Genomic DNA, 19947 nt, shown 5'->3' on the forward strand with positions numbered 1-19947 from the left:
CGACCTCAATCCAATTGAGATGGTTTGGGATGAGTTGGACCACAGATTGAAGGAAAAGCAGCCAACAAGTGCTCAGCATATGTGGGAACTCTTTCAAGACTGTTGGAAAATCATTTCAGGTGAAGCTGGTTGAGAGAATGCCAAGATTGTGCAAAGCTATTGTCAAGACAAAGGGTGGCTACTTTCAAGAATCTCAAATATAATTTGATTTCTTTAACACTTTTTTGGTTACTACATGGTTCCATATGTGTTATTTTATAGTGTTGATGTCTTCCCTATTTTCTACAATGCAGAAAATAGTAAAACAATGAAAAACCCTTGAATGAGTAAGCGTGCCCAAACTTTTGACTGGTACTGTATATCCTGTAAATGTCTTCTTCTATATAACTGTTTGATTTATGTAAATATTCAAGTTGCATTTGTCATACTGTATTTATTTATTGTCTCCTGTGCAAAGTACCTTTCAGATACGCAAACACTTCGGAAGACACCAAACATCTAAATAGCTTAGAGCAGGCTAAATAGCTTAGAGCAGGCTTAAAGCTAATAGCTAGCTAGCCACTCTCCCTGATGTTTTCAAATGCCTCCCAGACATCATGGGGATAATGTTGACATAAGAAAGTTCAAATAGTATCTAAACGGAGTCCATAACTTTGAATGACAGGGTAGAGTGAACAATAGCAAATCCTATTAGCTAGGAGATGAAAACAGGGGAGAGAGGGGTCAAACCCTGTGCCTCTTCCCCCCATTCCCACTCCTAAATAAGTACAAACCATGGTCCTATTGGAAACCCCTTCAATTTTGAGTCTAAGGATGATCCCTCCCTCCCACCAAATCCAATACCTGTATCCTCTCCAATTAAATAAAAACCTTATCACCTGATCTCTCAGCCAATTACGTACGTTCACATGATCTCTCGTCCAATCAAATCCCTCTAAATGATATCGCCAATCAATACCCCATCAATTATATATGCTTTAGGATACTAACTTCTCAATTCCACCACTTCTGAACTCCAGCCCCCCTATCTGCCTCAAATGAAAAGGTGAAAGGATACAGGGAAACTCTGCTATAGGTTCAGTTTCTATGCCTTCATGTCCAATGGGAGTAGTATTTTTTCAGCGGTGCATCCAATCCAAGTCCAGATGTTGCATTGGGCTCTCCCTCTTTGTGGGATATGTATCCATCCTTGTTTCAACAATCTGTTAGATGAGCATTGCTTCAGACAACTCCAGGGTCTCAAACATCCTCTTTTCTCCCCACAAATCTTTGAAGAAAGCTCAAGCTCAAAGGCTTGAGAGATTCAGGTCAAAGTTAAACCATCACAATCACCTTTTTAAAACAAAGGTTTGGCCGGTCTGGTAGAATTTCTCCTCCAACAATTCACAACCAAATGTGGAAAAACAGAGTGATGGTTGAAATCAGAAATCAGAGAAAGAGCAGGGATTGGTGCAGTTCTCAAAAAGATAGCTTGGTAATTCCAGACATAACAAAGACTTGAGTCCGGTAAGGAAAGCTCAAGCGAGACAAAATATTGCTTCAAAAACAAGCGCATAAATCCAAAACAAAAGACACCCCACACTCGGGACACTGCCACAAGCATATAAAGACAGGGGTTCTCCACAAAGATGGGCACGCTCATAACTGGTAGCGGCAATGTAGTAACAACATCCATAGCACTAATGACGATAGTAATAACAAGAGGAATTAAAAGGGGTTTGCATCACGTTCAAATGAAAAGTCATTTCAGAGTTTGGTGGCCTCTTTTGACTCGTTGATTGTGTTCTTCATACAGGTTAGTTTGGTAGGCACACTAACAGGCACTGCATGCGATGGGGGTTGGGGTGTGGTGTGGGGAAGGGTTGTGGTATTGCGCCGGGGCGGGGTGAGGTTCATTTCTGTCCGCTGATGGACTGGGATATGGAGCGAGGCGGGATCATGTCCAGCAGGTATTCCCTCTGGCGGTCAGCCAGGCTCGACCCCTTGTGGCCGACCACGTTGCCTGGGTTCAGGTAGGCAATGTTCACCCCTGGAGAGGGAGGGAGGCAGTGAGAGACTGTCAGAAAGGCCTGCCTCTCAGCCCCAGCCCAACCCCTGGTCTATACAGTTGTTTGGCTGATCTCAGTCCCATCCCCAGCCCAACTCCTGGTCTATACAGTTGTTTGGCTGATCTCAGTCCCATCCCCAGCCCAACCCCTGGTCTATACAGTTGTTTGGCTGATCTCAGTCCCATCCCCAGCCCAACCCCTGGTCTATACAGTTGTTTGGCTGATCTCAGTCCCATCCCCAGCCTGCCCCCTGGTCTATACAGTTGTTTGGCTGATCTCAGTCCCATCCCCAGCCCAACCCCTGGTCTATACAGTTGTTTGGCTGATCTCAGTCCCATCCCCAGCCCAACCCCTGGTCTATACAGTTGTTTGGCTGATCTCAGTCCCATCCCCAGCCCAACCCCTGGTCTATACAGTTGTTTGGCTGATCTCAGTCCCATCCCCAGCCCAACCCCTGGTCTATACAGTTGTTTGGCTGATCTCAGTCCCATCCCCAGCCCAACCCCTGGTCTATACAGTTGTTTGGCTGATCTCAGTCCCATCCCCAGCCCAACCCCTGGTCTATACAGTTGTTTGGCTGATCTCAGTCCCATCCCCAGCCCAACCCCTGGTCTATACAGTTGTTTGGCTGATCTCAGTCCCATCCCCAGCCCGCCCCCTGGTCTATACAGTTGTTTGGCTGATCTCAGTCCCATCCCCAGCCCGCCCCTGGTCTGTTTACTCACCAGGGATGCTGTAGAGCTGGCGGCGGTTGTCGTGATGCTGTTGCTGCTGCTGCTGTTGCTGTTGCTGCTGCTGTGCCCGGCTGTGCCCACTAGTGCTCAGCTGTCCACTGCGCTTTCCAGTCATGCCCAGCAGGCTGCTGGCCACCGAGAGCTGGGAGGCCTGGGCGAAGTTGGACAGGACACCCCGGGCCGAGCCAGACAGACCCCGTTGGAGGGAGGCCTGTGACTGGCTCACCTGGGGCTGAGGCGCCTGGAAGACACACACATCAGATGGAGAGTCCATCTGTCAGCACGGGACATCCTCAACAACTAAAGGGGGTGTGATGACGGTTGTGGAAATGTGAAAGTAGCAACGCACATTCCCCACCCACCTCAGGATTCCCCTTGTTGCAGCCATTTTACCCCTGTTTTTGTGGGGTGTAAATTCACTTGTCACATAATCGTCGCTGGATAGATTTATTTCAAAATAATATATGCCAATTAGGAGACATTTTTAACCAAAGTGACTTAAAATGTATGCACGCATGACTAAGTATGGGTGGTCCCAGGAATCGAACCCATTATCCTGGCAAGCGCCGTGCTCTACCAACTGAGCTACAGAGGACCACATAAAAGAAATGCACATTCCAACCCTTGCTTGTAAATACACTTTCCAATTGATTTTGCGATCGCTTTTTAACTACCGCTCAAACACATGCCAGTCCAGTTCAAAATGTCAACAATGGCACGTGGTTTTTGATATGCATCTATTTCAACACCGACCCTTAGACGGGGATTAAAGACAAAAGAGAAAGTGATCATTGCACAAGAGGGTGGTACATTTTTGTAAAGTTTTAAAAAGTTCAGATTTAATTCATTTGAAGTGTTTACACAGAAACTCAGCAAGTCGCTCCCGAAAATGTACAACCAAATCTCATAAATAGGGGGTTTAATATTCCACACGACAGAGGTTTATGTGCTATAACTCAATCAATATTTGATCAATTAAAAAAAAGATGTATCAATTATCCATTATGCAGCTGTTACAATTGGACCTTTCATCAACTTTGCTGAACAATGCTAGATGACAGGGTGTCTGTCATCTACTAACAGCGGTGACAGTGACTTACCTGTCTGTGTGTGTGATGTCTGCTCATAGACTCAGCCTTACTGACACTTGGAACAGTTTGAGCTGAACTGGTGGCAAGAGCGGCCTGCAACTGGATTCTCTGCTCAATCTCCTGTGACACAATTAGTAAAATATGGTTATTCACACACACACACACACACACACACACACACACACACACACACACACACACACACACACACACACACACACACACACACTTTCCCTATAAACAATGGTTGCCTGAACAAAGCAACGAGGAGCCAATGGAATGCTGACCTGCTCCTGCTGTAGAGCCTTAACGAAGGCGTTCTTCAGCCTATTGGTGTGCTCGGCCTTCAGTGCCTTCTTCTGATTGGATGACATACAGGTCTCGCAGAGTATGCGCCCACCCTTCTCCTGCTTCCAGTGAGGGGTGAAGTCCGTCTTGCACTGGGCACACGAGAAGGGCTCCATGGAGGAGGGCAAACGCAGTTTACCTAAAGAGAGAGCCACAAGAGTTCAGTGAGGGGAGAGGGGCCCAATTCCAAACCGACTCATCTGATAACATTGTTGGTTTGATGGTTGTGTGCAGGACAAATGGCTGCTAGGGTTCCAGTTCCTTCCCTCACCCTGACTGTCAATGACACTCTGCACAACCTCCTCCAGGCCCACCATGTAGATAAACTCGCTGTTGGCCGCTGACGGCAGGAAGTGGAGGAGCGGCGCCGGTGGCTTTGGAGGCGGGATCTCCAGCAGGGTTTTCTCCAACTGCTTCCTCAGGGCCAGCTTTGCGGCCGCCTGGCTGCTGGCTGTGTCTGCCATGGAGGAGCCCACCGATGTCCCCCCTGGGCTGTGTGTGGCTGAGGGGCTGACCACCCCCACCCCCGACACCCCGCTGACCCCTCCCGCGGCTCCGGCTGCCTGCATGTGGGTCAGGTTCATGTAGATGGCTGAGGAGGAGGAGGAGCCAGAGCGCTGAGAAGCTGCCACCTGCTGGGTGGAAGACTGCAAGTAAACACAGAGAACCATACCCGTCATTCAGAACAGTGTTTTTAAGTTTAAGTCTGATGGCATGACAGCTACATTTAGCTGCAAAAAATGATATAACAACCCCCAAAACCTGGCATCTGAGTGGAAGCAACATGACAGTGGTATTCAAACTTTTCCAGCTATTTTTCTATGGACGTACCCTGTCCATAGACTGCTTACAGATGAAGGAAACTAATATGTGATTTTGTAATTTGGGTAAAGTATCCCTTTAGTTTAAGAGAACCAATAAATACAATTTCATCAATAAAATAGTATTTTCTAATTATCTCTCAAAAAAGTGTGCATTAATCTGTACTCTTATTTAATTTTTTCCACTGCTCTATGATGATTATGAGCAATAACAGGGATGACATTGGGGTTTACCTGCTGGTAGCTAACGGCGTTGTTAGAGCTGCCAGTCGAGGAGCGCATGCCACCCTGCTTCTGCTGTGCCAGCCTCTGGCCCTGCAGCTGGGCAGGGTTGGGCGCTATCACCCTGCTCTGTGACATCATCATCTGAGACATGGAGCTGTTGGTGGCTGACCTGATCACTGAGTGACCCTGGGGGAGGAAAGAGGAGAAGAAGGAGGAAGGAGAAAAAGATCATAAGTAAGACATGGGTGGTGTTGTTTGTCGGGTTTCAGTGTCATGTCTTTTTCCTGCTCATATTCACCAGAGTTTATTTAAGAGGGTAATGCCTCTTCATACCACGAGATGGTGTCACTGTGCTATTAAAGAAACAGGAGACCTCTGCTTTATTGTGAGATGGTTCTCATGTAAAATGTAAAAAATAATTGTTCAATCCCATCCCCCAACCCCCCTCTATGGCTTCCTTGCGCCTGCCTAACTTCAATTGTGACCGACCCAAGGCACAACGGGAACCCTAAGAGAACCAGTACTGTAGCCCACCTGTGCAGTACTGTAGCCCACCTGTGCAGTGCTGTAGCCCACCTGTGCAGTGCTGTAGCCCACCTGTGCAGTGCTGTAGCCCACCTGTGCAGTGCTGTAGCCCACCTGTGCAGTGCGATGGTTCTGGGGCTCTGGGGTGTGGTGGCCAGGGCGGCCAGACATCTTGCTCATGCTCTGAGCACCGTGGACGGCACCGCTCTGGAGGGCAGACGCTGTGTTCTGGACCACAGGGACCTGAGGGGGAGGAGGGTAGAGGTGATACATAGAATAATACTAACATAATACGGTTATTTACCTGACACTTTTATCCAGAGCAACTTATAGGTAAACCCTTTACACTCCATACTGTATATTGGGTGAAAATAGCAGATTTGGTCACTGATATGCGCATAAATTGGATAGCGGTATAGTAATATACTATACATTACGTCAGAGCTCTGGGTATCCGTTTTAAAGCGGTATATTTTATTTTACTAGGCAAGTCAGTTAGGAACAAATTCTTATTTACAATGACGGCCTACCAAAAGTCAAAAGGCCTCCTGTGGGGACGGGGGCTGGGATTAAAAATAAAAGTATAGGACAAAACACACATCACGACAAGAGACACCACAACACTACAAAAAGAGAGACCTAAGACGACAACATAGCATGGCAGCAACACATGACATGGGAATCAACTGACAGACATTCTAAGCGGGAGCACCACCTGCAACAAGAAGATGCCTCCATCCTTCGCGCCAATTGGGTTACTTTGGTATTAACGATCACTATGTTTGATGTACAGTTACGAGGATGACATGGCGTCATACCCTGGGTTGTTGTTCTGAACAGAAAGAGCCTATATTCGGCGTATCTCTAAAGTGTTCCCTTTCAATTGCTACAATGGTTATGCATATGCTTCTCTTTTTTTTATGTTTAGGCCCTATAGGCCAATTCCCCCGAGTGTAAAGTGTTAATGCATAAGTAGTAAGTGAGTGAGAAAAGGATAAGTGCAGTGGATGAGACAGTGAGAGAGGGATGAATGCGGTGGCTGAGACAGTGAGAGAGGGATGAGTGCGGTGGCTGAGAGAGAGAGAGGGATGAGTGCGGTGGCTGAGAGAGAGAGAGGGATGAGTGCGGTGGCTGAGAGAGAGAGAGGGATGAGTGCGGTGGCTGAGAGAGAGAGAGGGATGAGTGCGGTGGCTGAGAGAGAGAGAGGGATGAGTGCGGTGGCTGAGAGAGAGAGAGGGATGAGTGCGGTGGCTGAGAGAGAGAGAGGGATGAGTGCGGTGAGAGAGAGAGAGGGATGAGTGCGGTGGCTGAGAGAGAGAGAGGGATGAGTGCGGTGGCTGAGAGAGAGAGAGGGATGAGGTGGGGTGGCTGAGAGAGAGAGGGATGAGTGCGGTGGCTGAGAGAGAGGGAGGGATGAGTGCGGTGGCTGAGAGAGAGAGAGGGATGAGTGCGGTGGCTGAGAGAGAGAGGGATGAGTGCGGTGGCTGAGAGAGAGAGAGAGGGATGAGTGCGGTGGCTGAGAGAGAGAGAGGGATGAGTGCGGTGGCTGAGAGAGAGAGAGGGATGAGTGCGGTGGCTGAGAGAGAGAGAGAGGGATGAGTGCGGTGGCTGAGAGAGAGAGAGAGGGATGAGTGCGGTGGCTGAGAGAGAGAGAGAGAGAGGGATGAGTCCGGTGGCTGAGAGAGAGAGAGAGAGGGATGAGTCCGGTGGCTGAGAGAGAGAGAGGGATGAGTCCGGTGGCTGAGAGAGTGTAGTGTGACAGAGTGAGCAGTGGATGACAGAGGGATGACCAAGTGGATGACTGAATAAATGTCTAAATAACTGACTGAAGCAGATGAGTATAGAGGATGGATGGGACAGCGTTGGGTGGATGGGACAGCGTTGGGTGGATGGGACAGCGTTGGGTGGATGGGACAGCGTTGGGTGGATGGGACAGCGTTGGGTGGGTGACTGACTGACCTTCTGCACCAGGTTCTCCTTCTGCATCTGGCTCTGCCTCAGCTTCTTCAGCAGCACCAGCCTGGCCTCCTCCAGCCTCAGCTCCTCTCTCAGAGCCCTGATCATCTTCTGCCTCTCCTCCCCTGTCTTACCCTGAAGCACACACATAGAAACAAATGAGCACACATACTGCACCCACTTCTGCCATTCCTCTCCATACACACATATACAACTATAAAACTTGTCATTTTATCTATTGTACTTGGTTTTTGTGTATAGATGATGTGTTACAGCTGATGCCAATGATGTATAGAGGATATAATGTATTATAGCTAATACCAAATGAATATCTGTACTGTTTTCCTACAGTGTCTCAAAACTATCTGAGTTGTCCACAATGTGTTTTTTTAATTAATTAATGTATTAATAACTCTATACAACTATGCACTATTCTAACACTCATACATACAAAAAGAAAAAAGACAACATGCACATACTTCTACATCTTTCAAGACTGCAATAATATGTGCTGAAACACACACAAACACACACACACCTTAAACATCTCCAGGTTCGCTACCCTCAGGCGTTCTTCCCCTTGGCTGGGTCCTCTTGGACTGGACGCCTCATTGTCTGACAGGACGATCACATCAGGGGAGGGTGTGTGTCGCTCCCGGTCAACGTCACTGTGGAGGAACACACACACTTTCAACTCTGACTGATTCTTAATTGTAACAAAGATTTCCATTTTCCCTCCTATCCTCTTGTACTCCCCCTCCTCCTCCACTCACCCTCTCCGGGCGCTGAAATCCACCGGCTCCTCGCCCATGTTCTCCTTTCCGCTTTTTCCCACCATGCCATGGGCTCCCACAACTTGACCACGGAGGCTCCCATTGGTCTTCTCCTCATAAGCCCCTCCCCCTGAAGACCCATGACCCTTGACCTCACCCCCTAGGGCCCCGCCTCCTGAGACCCCTCCCAACCCTCCTCCCTCCAGGCTGGCCAGGTCCTTGCGTTTCAGATAGGCCAGCATCTTGAGGCGCTCCATGGCTTGGTGGCCCTCCATCTTGATGCGTTTGGAGAGCAGCTCGTCTCGCTCACTGCTCGTGGCGCCGCCTGCAGGCGAGGAGGAGTCCAGGCTTCGCTTCAGCAGGCTTAGCCGCACCGCCTCCTCATTCAGTCGCTCCATACTGAACTGGATGGATGAGAAAGAGAGAGAGAGACAGGGATGAAGGGATGGAGAGGAGTACGTAGGAACATCTCTAACTTAGCCGTGATTATTTGTCCAAAGATAAAACAAAGTATTTCTAAGATCAAAAGAGCAACATGATTATGACATATCTTGAAATGTGCAACTCAAACACAAACAATGAAAACCTCTACTCAAGCAAAGAAAGAAAATATCTTCACTTGTACGTACAGTGGGCATACTTGAGCTGATGATACACTAGAATTTTTTGGAAACAATATTGCTGGCAACGGAGTGGGGTATGAGACACTTATAAGCAATATGGCCATGAATAGCATATGAACATAAAATCTAAAATTCCCCATTTATTTACTCATCTCCTATAGCTTTTTGTTGCCTGTTGACTGACACATCTGTACTGGAATTTGTCAGCTAACAAACAAGCAACAAAGAACTCAACCTACTGTCAGTCAAGTCAACAATGGCAATGCAGACGTAAGGATAACTAGATTTAGCAAACGTTTTGCTTCACAATTCTAAGCTAGTAAGTGTAAATGGTATTCATCAAGCTATCCAGCTAGTTTAACATACAAAAAAACTATTCAAAACGAAAAGCTAAATGTAAAATATACATGGCTAGCTAGCGAATTAGCCTGTTAGTTAACATAAACTCAATATAGTATGTACACTGAATGTACAAAGCACTAGGATCACCTGCTCTTTCAATGACAGACTGACCAGGTGAATCAAGGTGAAAGCTAGGACCCCTTATTGATGTCACCTGTTAAATCCACTTCAATCAGTGTAGATGAAGGGGAAGAAAGAGGTTAAAGAAGGATTTTTAAGTCTTGAGACATGGATTGTGTATGTGTGCGCCACTCAGAGGGTGAATGGGCAATACAAAATATTTAAGTACCTTTGAATGGGGTATGGTAGTAGGTGCCAGTCGCCCTGGTTTGAGTGTGACAAGAACTGCAACGCAGCTGGGTTTTTCACGCTCAACAGTTCCTGTGTGTATCAAGAATGGTCCACCGCCCAAAGGACATCCAGCCAACTTGACACAACTGTGGGAAGCATTGTAGTCAACATGGGCCAGCATCCCTGTGGGACCCTTTCGACTGATCAAAATTCCCCAACTTATAAAAAGTTGCTCATTTTCAATGGAAAAATGTTGCAGCAACCACAGTGAAGCATAGCTGACTGGTCTGCTGCTCTCCCACCATATTGTTTGTTTTGCCACCTCAGACAGCGCTAACAGTTAGCCGTCATTACCCCTGTCCCATAACCATAGACTAGCAGCAGGCTAACACAGTACAGCACACACAGCTATCCTATTGAATTAAGAGTCAAATAAGCATGTGTAACAACTGTGTTACAACTCCAATAATCATTATTCATACCTCCATCCTAAAAGTTAATATTTCCATCAAAGCCAATAGAAAACAATGGGAGAAATGCTTGCTGCCCTTTAACATGGCTGCAGATACAGAAAAGGGTGCACACCTACACTTTTTCCTTCCTGACCTCCTTCTCCAGCCTGAGTTAAAGGGGTATGTAATATGATATGTACCCAAGACAGAACATGCTTGAGGGCTTTATGTATCTATATGGATGTATACTGTATCCTGTGTGTGTGTGTGTGTGTGTGTGTGTGTGTGCGCGTGTGTGTGTGTGTTACTATTACATGCATGGGCACATATGATGACTTAAACATGCACACACATGCGCATAAAGACGGTCATTTAATGAATATGTCGTGTCCTCTATCAGGCCCTGAAACGGTTAACCGTGTGTGTGTGCGCAAATCCGATTGTATTTGACACACTTGAGTCATAGGAAGGTTGGTTGAGGATGCACAGGCAGGCAATGTAGGTTGTGCACAGGGAGTTAGTTTGCCCTGCAACTTAGACCAATAATACGCTTGAAGAAATCAGAGAGTGATGAGGATTGGCCAGGAAGAGTGGGGGGAGGGGTTGTCAGGGGACTCGATGTTGGACTGGTTATAATTAGAGCATAATGCCTTGCTATGTAGAAATGGTAGCACTCTTGTGTACACGTACACACACACACACACACACACTTATAAGGACACACACATAGTATGGTTTTTCAATGTAGCAATCTTTAAAAAAAGAAATGTTTGTTTACTACTCTCTCTCCAGGTCCAGAGAGTCATCATGAGACATGGAAGTTACCACTTCCTTTACAAAAGGAAAAAGGAAGTGGTAACCCACGTAGAAAACTGTGGAGAGAGAGACAGAGAGAGCAGAGCAAGAGCAATGAGGAGCAGGTAGAAAAGTGAGAAAGTGCGAGTTAAACCAAAGGTGGCTAACAAGCCAATCAGAATTGTCTTGTGGTGTGTGTGTGTCTGTGTGTGTGCATGTGACCATCTTTACCCAGCACCTCTTGCCCCCCCCCCCTTCTCTGTCCCTATTGCTCCTTATATAATGTGATGACTGTTTCCCTCAGCTGCAACAAACCACCATCTCTCTTTCCCACTCTCACCAGCTTCCTCCTACAGCGCCCAACCCCAACACGCATCGACACACATGCGCACACACATGCACACACACACCACACTCTGGGCCCGCTGCCAAACAACACAAGTCAGACGCCTCCATACCGCGAGAGAAAGAAGAAAAGGGGGGTGCTAAAATGGAAGGATGGTAAACGAGAGGGGGTGATCAGCATAAGCACAGACACACACACATACTTAAACTGCACACAGACAGACAGTCAGACATACACACTAACATTCCCCAAAGCTACATAATCATTATCCTGCAAAGTGAAGCTACTGTTGAAGTGATGTAGAGGTTGGACAAAAAGACATTCTACTGGGACCAGCACCCTCGATTAAAAGATGCAGGGATATACACAAAGCTGTCTTACTGCCCTTTCTCTTTTTTACAATGATAATTTTGGCATTAACATAAGGCAATCCTACAGGGATTATGGACAAAGACTGCTATGATACAGTATATATCATAGTCACTGTAGCCTATATCCTGTAAAAGAGAGCTATACAATAGAAGACTTTGACACAGTAACAGATAAAGATATGTACAGTATTCTTCAGCCATACCCAGCCCTGCGAGAAGACACGGGCGCACCCACCCACACACACACACACACACACACACACACACACTGGGATTTCAGAGACCATGCCAACATAAGGCTCCTTTGTTCCCATTCCTCAACCCCAACCCCTCCTCCATTTTCCTACAGTTGTGCGATGCCAACAAAGCACCCGTATAAACACTCCCCTCCCTCCCCTCTCCCTGTCCTGACTCCACTTCCCTCCATCCATCCCTCAAAAAACACTGGGGAGAAAATACTAGTTTTTTTTTATCGTAAACATATGCTGCATAGTTGTGTTTGCAAGACCCCGAGGGGGGAAGGGAAGTGACGAATAAGGGCTTATGTCATACCGTTAGCAATATAGTCCCAAGGGCTTTGATTTAAGTAGGGTCCAAGTATGTGCATGTATGTGGTGAATGAGGAGTAGATTACAAACAGAGATGTGATTTACTTCTTTAACCTTATTGTTGCTTGGTACTAGCAGAAGTCAGCGCAGAAGCAGCGTTAGAAACCCACCAACCTCAGCCTAACCTGTCGATGAGAGAGCACAGGTTGTATGCAAATAATAAAGTACTGATGATCACCCCACATTTGACAACACATTGGTAGCAAGATGCAACCGAATGGAAGAAAGGAATCAGCCATGATCCCACCCATGAGTCCTGACCTAATGTGGGAAAACCCTGAGCTAAGTTCTGAAAAAACACCAACACCCAAAATAATCTGGTTTTAACCTTTGTTCCAACATAATACACTACAGCAGTGGTTCCCAAACTGTGGATCCAGCAGGAGTCCAGTTGGGTTGCGTGATTTAAAAAATTTTTGTGCATTGCACATATTTACAAATACATTTACGGGATGGAAAAACGCTTTCAGTGTCAACTTAAATGACTAAAACCAAATAGAAAGTATGTAGAAAAGATAATGGACCTATAGAATAGCCTATAATCTTTGAGAACATACAACACAATAAATGCTAGACTATCAGGCACCCATTCATTTTGCTATGATATTTGAGCATAAGAACACAGCATTAGCCATTAAAAAATAATTGAATTGAATTGCAGGACATTAGCTATTAACTGCAAAAAAAAGGATCTCAGCTCTATGGCAAAATTTGGAGAATAGCTGGAAATTAGCTTTAAAAATATACATTTTTCTGTCCTCTGCTAAGGTGATATCGTTTACTTATTCTTTGGTTTGTGTAATATTGAAACTAGCAACTTTGTGTTGTATTGTGATACTTGTAACTGCCTTGCCTTTCATAATTGCCCCCGAGGGGATAAATAAAGTTGTATTTAATTTCAATGAATATGTATTGTCAGACTGAATCGCTAGAAATGATTATCAGGCTAATCTAAAAATCCTATCATCATTATAAATCACCATTATTACTATAATAACATGTAATGATCCGTTCATAAAGAACACGGGTGGTTCATGCTGGGTCACTGTGGTCATTAAGAGGGAATCAAACACAATCATATCCAATTCCATTCAAGATCAGTGTTTATGGGGGGAGGAGAGAAATTAGGACAGGACACAAATAATTAACAGGGCCTTAAGTTTATCTCATAACTGTAGCCTGATGAAAAGTGTATTGACTGAAAAGAAAGGGAAGAATATATGAGGACATGGCGGTGATGGCATCAGGGGTTGTTGTCTACAACCAATAGGGTTTCATCACACGATCAACCCCAGGGTACAGAGGGTTCCTGACATGAGACTGATTAGACTGAAACAGTGTCCATGGAAACCAAGGGGTAGCTGGTCACCTTGACAAAAAAGTCTGAAAAATTAAATAAAAAAAATCAGAATCTATTAAATTGGATGAGTCCATTTACTCACACAATGAATCTAGCACAAAGCAAATGCAAAACACACACACACAACATTACACTGTGATATCATATCATACACACACCTGTAGTGTCAGATCATATAATCCAGACAAACGAACCTACACACCGACACCCACACCCATCATCCTGCTCCCACTACACTACAACAACACTTAGGAGGCCCAGTTCTTCATCACACAACACTTATCACATGGTTGCCATGGCAACTATGGCCTGTCTATTTATAGACCGCACCACTAATCAATTTAATTTCTGCGGTTGCCTAAGCAAAGGAGGGAGCAAGGGACAAAGGGAGCAAGAAGAAGAGGAGGAGAGAGCAGAGATGTCAGAGTTCTGTGTACAGTGGAGATGCTGAATTTCCCCAGAAAGACATCCATACCTTTGTCCTAATGATACATGAACCATGATTGATCCAGACAGAAGCTTTGTTAAGAGGATTTTGAAATGGACCAAGATGGACAGACATGTACATGCATATTATGAATACGGGAAATTCCACGGGTAACAGAATGATGCTGAGACTCAGATTTTTCACTATAACCCTATCATTCCCAAGACCCCAGCATAGATCTGCTTTTCATTTATCTAACTTTCAATTATCTGCATGTTCAGCCCTTATTTTAAGCCAATTAAGTGTTTTAGACCTACCGTTTAATTTTCAGGACAACCATGGCTACAAGTAAAACACAAAACAATTTGACAAACAGTTGCATTCATGAGTTTTATTGACAAATGTCAATAAAAAAAATTGTCAGCAAAAGCAAAAACCTGGTAAAAATGAATTTTTATGAATTCTGTGAGTACAGAAATTGTTTCCTCACTGCGAAATGAATATTCAGCTAGTCAGTGAAAACTGTGTGGAGTTTGTGACCACAACTATGTGAGCTTATTAAAGCATAATAGATACTATGTCCTGGGATTTCCTATGATATCTATAAGAACCCCTTATCTTCTAACGATTCTTGTGTAGCTTGTGAGCGTCATTGAGCAAAACGTGTTACATGTAAGTGTCCGTGAGGGTCTCAGCTTTCCATAGATTGCTTATAGTAGTTTTTAGCACAAACCATTCGGATGTTTTTGTAAAAAGATCTAAAGACGTTTTTATAAAAAGACTCGGCCCCGGGCCCCTTCGGGATCCGCCCTTGTCTCACAAACAGCACTCTAGCTCAGCCCCTGTTAATCATACATTCATTTTTTATTTATTTAACCTTTATTTAACTAGGCAAGTCAGTTGAGAACAAATTCTTATTTACAATGACGGCTTACCCCGGCCAAACCTGGACAACGCTGGGCCAATTGTGCGCCGCCCTATAGGACTCCCAATAACGGCCGGATGTGATACGGCCTGGATTCGCCATCAATAAAAGACAGTACAGTGCAGCCATCTTCATCGACCTGGCCAATGCTTTCGACTCTTGTCAATCACCGCATTCTTAGCGGCAGACTCAATAGCCTTGGCTTCTCAAATGACTGCCTCGCCTGGTTCACCAACTACTTCTCAGATAGAGTTCAGTGTGTCAAATCAGAGGGCCTGTTGTCCGGACCTCTGGCAGTCTCTATGGAGGTGCCACAGGGCTCAATTTCCGGGCCGACTCTTTTCTCTGTATAATATCAATGATGTCGCTCTTGCTGCTGGTGATTCTCTGATCCACCTCTACGCAGATGACACCATTCTGTATACTTCTGGCCCTTCTTTGGACACTGTGTTAACAAACCTCCAAACAAGCTTAAACGCCATACAACACTCCTTCCGTGGCCTCCAACTGCTTTTAAATGCTAGTAAAACTAAGTGCATGCTCTTCAACTGATTGCTGCCCGCACCCTCCCGCCCGTCCAGCATCACTACTCTGGACGGTTCTGACTTAGAATATGTGGACAACTACAAATACCTAGGTGTCTGGTTAGACTGTAAACTCTCCTTCCAGACTCACATTATGCATCTCCAATCCAAAATTAAAGAATCGGCTTCCTATTTCACAACAAAGCCTCCTTCACTCATGCTGCCAAACATACCCTCGTAAAACTGACTATCCTACCGATCCATGACTTCGGCGATGTCATTTACAAAATAGCCTCCAACACTCTACTCAGCAAACTGGATGTAGTGTATCACAGTGCCATCCGTTTTATCACCAAAGCCCCATATACTGCCCACCACTGCGACCTGTATGCTCTCACAGGCTGGCCCTCGCTACATATTCGTCGCCAAGCCCACTGGCTCCAGGTCATCTATAAGACTTTGCTAGGTAAAGCCCCGCCTTAGCTCACTGGTCACCATAGCAACACCCACCCGTAGCGCGCGCTCCAGCAGGTATATTTCACTGGTTATCCCCAAAGCCAACACTTACTTTGGCCTCCTTTCCTTACAGTTCTCTGCTGCCAATGACTGGAACGAATTGCAAAAATCACTGAAGCTGGAGTCTTATATCTCCCTCACTAACTTTAAGCATCAGCTGTGAGAGCAGCTTATCAATCACTGTACCTGTACACAGCCAATCTGTAAATAGCACACCCAACTACCTCATCCCCATAATATTCCTTACATTCTTGCTCTTTTGCACCCCAGTATCTCTACTTGCACATCATCATCTGCACATCTATCACTCCAGTGTTAATGCTAAATTGTCATTGTTTCGCCTCTATGGCCTATTTATTGCCTTACCTCCCTACTCTTCTACATTTGCACACACTGTACATACATTTTTCTATTATGTTATTGACTGTACATTTGTTTATGTATCACTCTGTGTTGTTGTTTTTGTCGCACTGCTTTGCTTTATCTTGGCCAGGTCGCAGTTGTAAATGAGAACTTCTTCTCAACTAGCCTACCTGGTTAAATAAAGGTGAAATAAAAAATACCAAAAATTCGAACCAGGGACTGTAGTGATGCCTCTTGCACTGAGATGCAGTGCCTTAGACCGCTGCGCCACTCGGGAGCCTGATGGTCTGTAGATCAAACACATGATGTTTAAAGGGGCTTAGAACTCCAAAACGCGACGATGGGACTCATTGGGTTAAAATGTATGCCAAACAAAAACCACTGATTGTTAAACAAACCAAAACAATCTATACACAAGGAAGAGTTTTGACAATTTCCACAGAAAATGTTACAAAAACACATTTAGTTGAAGAACAGTGCAGATGCAAAGTTTGGTAACAACAGAATGATGGCACAAAGAACACAAACCATCATTCTGTTACCAAACTTTGCATTTGCACTGTTCTTCAAGTACATGTGTTTTTGTAACATTTTCTGTGGAAATTGTTTAAGTAGTATTTCTGCATTGTTGTATCATTTGTTTAACTTTGCAATCATTGGTTTTTGTTTGAAATACATTTTAAAGTGAAACATGTGAGTCTCAGCATCATTCTGTTACCATGGATTTGCCCATACACACATCTAGGTCAATAAGGCCTAGCCTACAACATAGGTCACAGAGTTGGGCCCCCTGTCCCTTTAAGAACAGGAGAGTCACCCATTATCTCTCTTTTCTGTTCCCCTGTGGTGCCAAGCACTGTCCTAACGTGCTAGCCAGTCTGAGCCGGTCTATAACCTCAGGATATTGAATGATCTCTTAATGTGAAGCCTTTAGTGACGTCACACGAGAGAGAGAGAGAGAGAAAGTGAGACAGGTGTGTGTGGGGGGTGCGTGTGTGTGTGTGTGTGTGTGGGGGGGGGATGAGGGGGGGGGGAGTTTGTATGTAGAAGCCTTTCAAACCATCCACACTGCTGCTAACCCACATTAACCCACACATCGTCTGCCTCACCACTCATGTCAGGGTTTGTGTTGTGATGATGATGTGAGGTATATGAACCCTAAAGAGTTGCCAGTTCGGGTCCCACGTCAGTTCAACCCAGGCTGTGCTCCTTTAACGGCACACGTCAGTTCAACCCAGGCTGTGCTCCTTTAACGGCACACGTCAGTTCAACCCAGGCTGTGCTCCTTTAACGGCACACTTCAGTCCAATTTGCTTCTGGTGATAAACAGCCCAAGAGATGTATAATTTGCAGCCAGGAGATATACAAATGGAGACTAGAATGACAGAAGAGCACAGAAGGGTAGACAACCACCTGTCCATCCCCTTACTGCATTTCTATTCCATAAATAAAATGTATGGCAGAGGAATCTCCAAACTTTCATCTCACCTGCAAAAGTCAGCTAGACAAGTTCTTACAGGAATAAATCATCAGGAAAATGAAAGATTTTGGCTTTTTATCCGTTTTTTACGGTTTGTTATATCTTAGTATAAATCAGTGCAACTGATTAGGAATGGTAAGGTCTCTGTTTGGCCTGGCCTCCATGAGTAAATGCCATGATAGGTTGAACAAGTGGTTCTCAAGGATGGAAAATATTTACTATTGGATTCTTGGAAAAAGTGGCACTGACTGTGAAACATTGTCCCTCTGTGTTGGTCACAAAAACCAAAGAGGTGAAGTCAAAGTCTAACCCTAGTGGGAATGAATACAAAAGTTACAAAATGTTAATAAATAAACACTTACATACTCAAAATAGATTATCTGCTTATCTGTTGCTTTTCACAAATGACATTTCTGATGCAAAAATACATCAATTGACCTGTCACTGAAACATACATTGACCTGCCATACATTGATTGACCTGCCACTGAAATGCTCATAAAACTCAAAGAAAAAAACGAAGTTGACATCTGCTAAACAAAATTTGATTAAAGTCAACTGATAAGAACTCTGATCATCTGGTTGCCCCACGTATCACTACAGGCATTCACTGATTCCTTCAACTGCACTTGTCATCGCCAACCATGGTGGCCATTTGCATAGGGCTAGGAAACAAGTTGAGAGGGTGAACACGTCTTCACTTACGTAAATGGCTGATGCATTTTGAATTCATTTTATTGTATGACATATGCACAACACTTCATGCCATTTGTCTCCAGTTCGATCAACAAATATCCTTCATATTCAGAAACTCGATCGTAGCAACGTTGATAAATATATTTAAACAATCAAATTACAACCATCGGTTTCAGATTAACATTTTGTTCATAACGACAGCACGAAGACGCATTTTTTCCCCCCAACCAATCTAGGTTAACCTCAAGGGACTCGAGATTAAACAATAAACGTATTCTGTTCTATATGTATCAATATGATCGGCGCGCGCTGTATCATTTATTGCTACAATGTAAACAAATGTGGAACGTTAAAACATTATCAACGTTTGTGTCAGCTGTTTTAGACAGACCTCTTTCATTACCTACATTTTGGAACTAAAGATAACGGCAAATCACATCACTATTAACCCAATAGAACTACTATGTAACCGTTATTTCGCTACTCATCTCACATTGTCCCAGTACTTCAGTTGGACTGAAGTCTGGAGCCTTATCACAACTAGAACCATGATCCGGGGATTTTTAGTTAAACTTCACTTCAGATAGGCCGCGGAAAAATCCTCGGTCTCACCTGACTCGCCTTCACCCCGCAGGTTCCACTGGCTTCGGGTTTGGCTTTGGGATCCTGGGGCGCTGCAGTAAATCCTCACAACCAGTCAGTCCCCGGCACTGGCAGGCAATACAAAAGCGCTGATTGGGCCCCGACAAGCTCTCACGCTCTGTCCGTAACCAGACAGACAAATTATTGGACCGCGCTTGTGTCACTGACGCGCCTCTACTCAAAAGGTGTATGTTGTTGTCTGGAGGGGAGAAAAGAGGAGAAATTGACCGAGATGCACATCCTGTGAACAATACAATATTTAGGCTATATGCCATCGAAAACGTGACATATGGTCATGTTGTCAGTTATTCTACTGTAGACATCACGTCGAATTGATTGATTGTAGCCTATTGGCCCTACTTTCATGCATTTATACTATTTTTAGTCAAGGGGCAGTTTTGTCAAGTTCTTGTAGACTGTTTCTTATGCAATCACTTGGACCTTGTATTTGAAACATATTTCACGGCTGAGGTAGGCTACCAGTATGGAACCAGCATTCAGCATGCATTATGCCCGGCTTAACAATAAGCAAAGGCCATTTAATTGCCATGAGTAATCAACACTTAATGGCCTACATGCAAATCTACATACATTTTAATTGGCATT

The 19947-nt window shown here is 44.9% G+C and overlaps 1 protein-coding gene across 15 annotated transcripts; it reads right to left on the reverse strand.

Moving 5' to 3' along the window:
* Positions 1 to 918: 918 nt before the first annotated feature.
* Positions 919 to 19552, reverse strand: LOC106580205 (transcriptional repressor p66-beta). 15 transcript variants are annotated; one of them, XM_045702506.1, is made up of 12 exons: positions 19312 to 19516; positions 12464 to 12534; positions 8522 to 8925; positions 8287 to 8416; positions 7752 to 7883; positions 5823 to 6035; positions 5277 to 5453; positions 4493 to 4868; positions 4161 to 4360; positions 3883 to 3993; positions 2774 to 3023; positions 919 to 2029 (listed from the first exon to the last, which is right to left on the reverse strand). In XM_045702506.1, exons 3-12 carry the CDS (start codon positions 8917 to 8919, stop codon positions 1893 to 1895), a joined length of 2124 nt encoding a protein of 707 aa, XP_045558462.1. In that variant the 5' UTR covers positions 8920 to 8925; positions 12464 to 12534; positions 19312 to 19516; the 3' UTR covers positions 919 to 1892. The 15 variants fall into 15 exon arrangements, with proteins under 15 accessions (XP_045558462.1, XP_045558459.1, XP_045558457.1 ...); XM_045702503.1 differs by having other exon boundaries at positions 12455 to 12534; XM_045702501.1 differs by lacking the exon at positions 12464 to 12534 and having other exon boundaries at positions 19312 to 19552.
* Positions 19553 to 19947: the final 395 nt, after the last annotated feature.

This window comes from Salmo salar, chromosome ssa02 (genome assembly GCF_905237065.1).
Source record: "Salmo salar chromosome ssa02, Ssal_v3.1, whole genome shotgun sequence".
NCBI lineage: Eukaryota > Metazoa > Chordata > Actinopteri > Salmoniformes > Salmonidae > Salmo > Salmo salar.

Excerpts from the sequence above, each read along its gene's own strand:
- LOC106580205 (XM_045702471.1), bottom strand. The coding sequence starts at position 10,018 with ATGCTGGCCCATGTTGACTACAATGCTTCCCACAGTTGTGTCAAGTTG. Across the intron at positions 8,417-8,521 it reads GATTTCAGCGCCCGGAGAGG|TGACGTTGACCGGGAGCGAC; the intron begins GTGAGTGGAGGA and ends GTTCCTCCACAG. Across the intron at positions 5,454-5,822 it reads TGGGCTACAGCACTGCACAG|GGTCACTCAGTGATCAGGTC; the intron begins GTGGGCTACAGT and ends TTCCTCCCCCAG.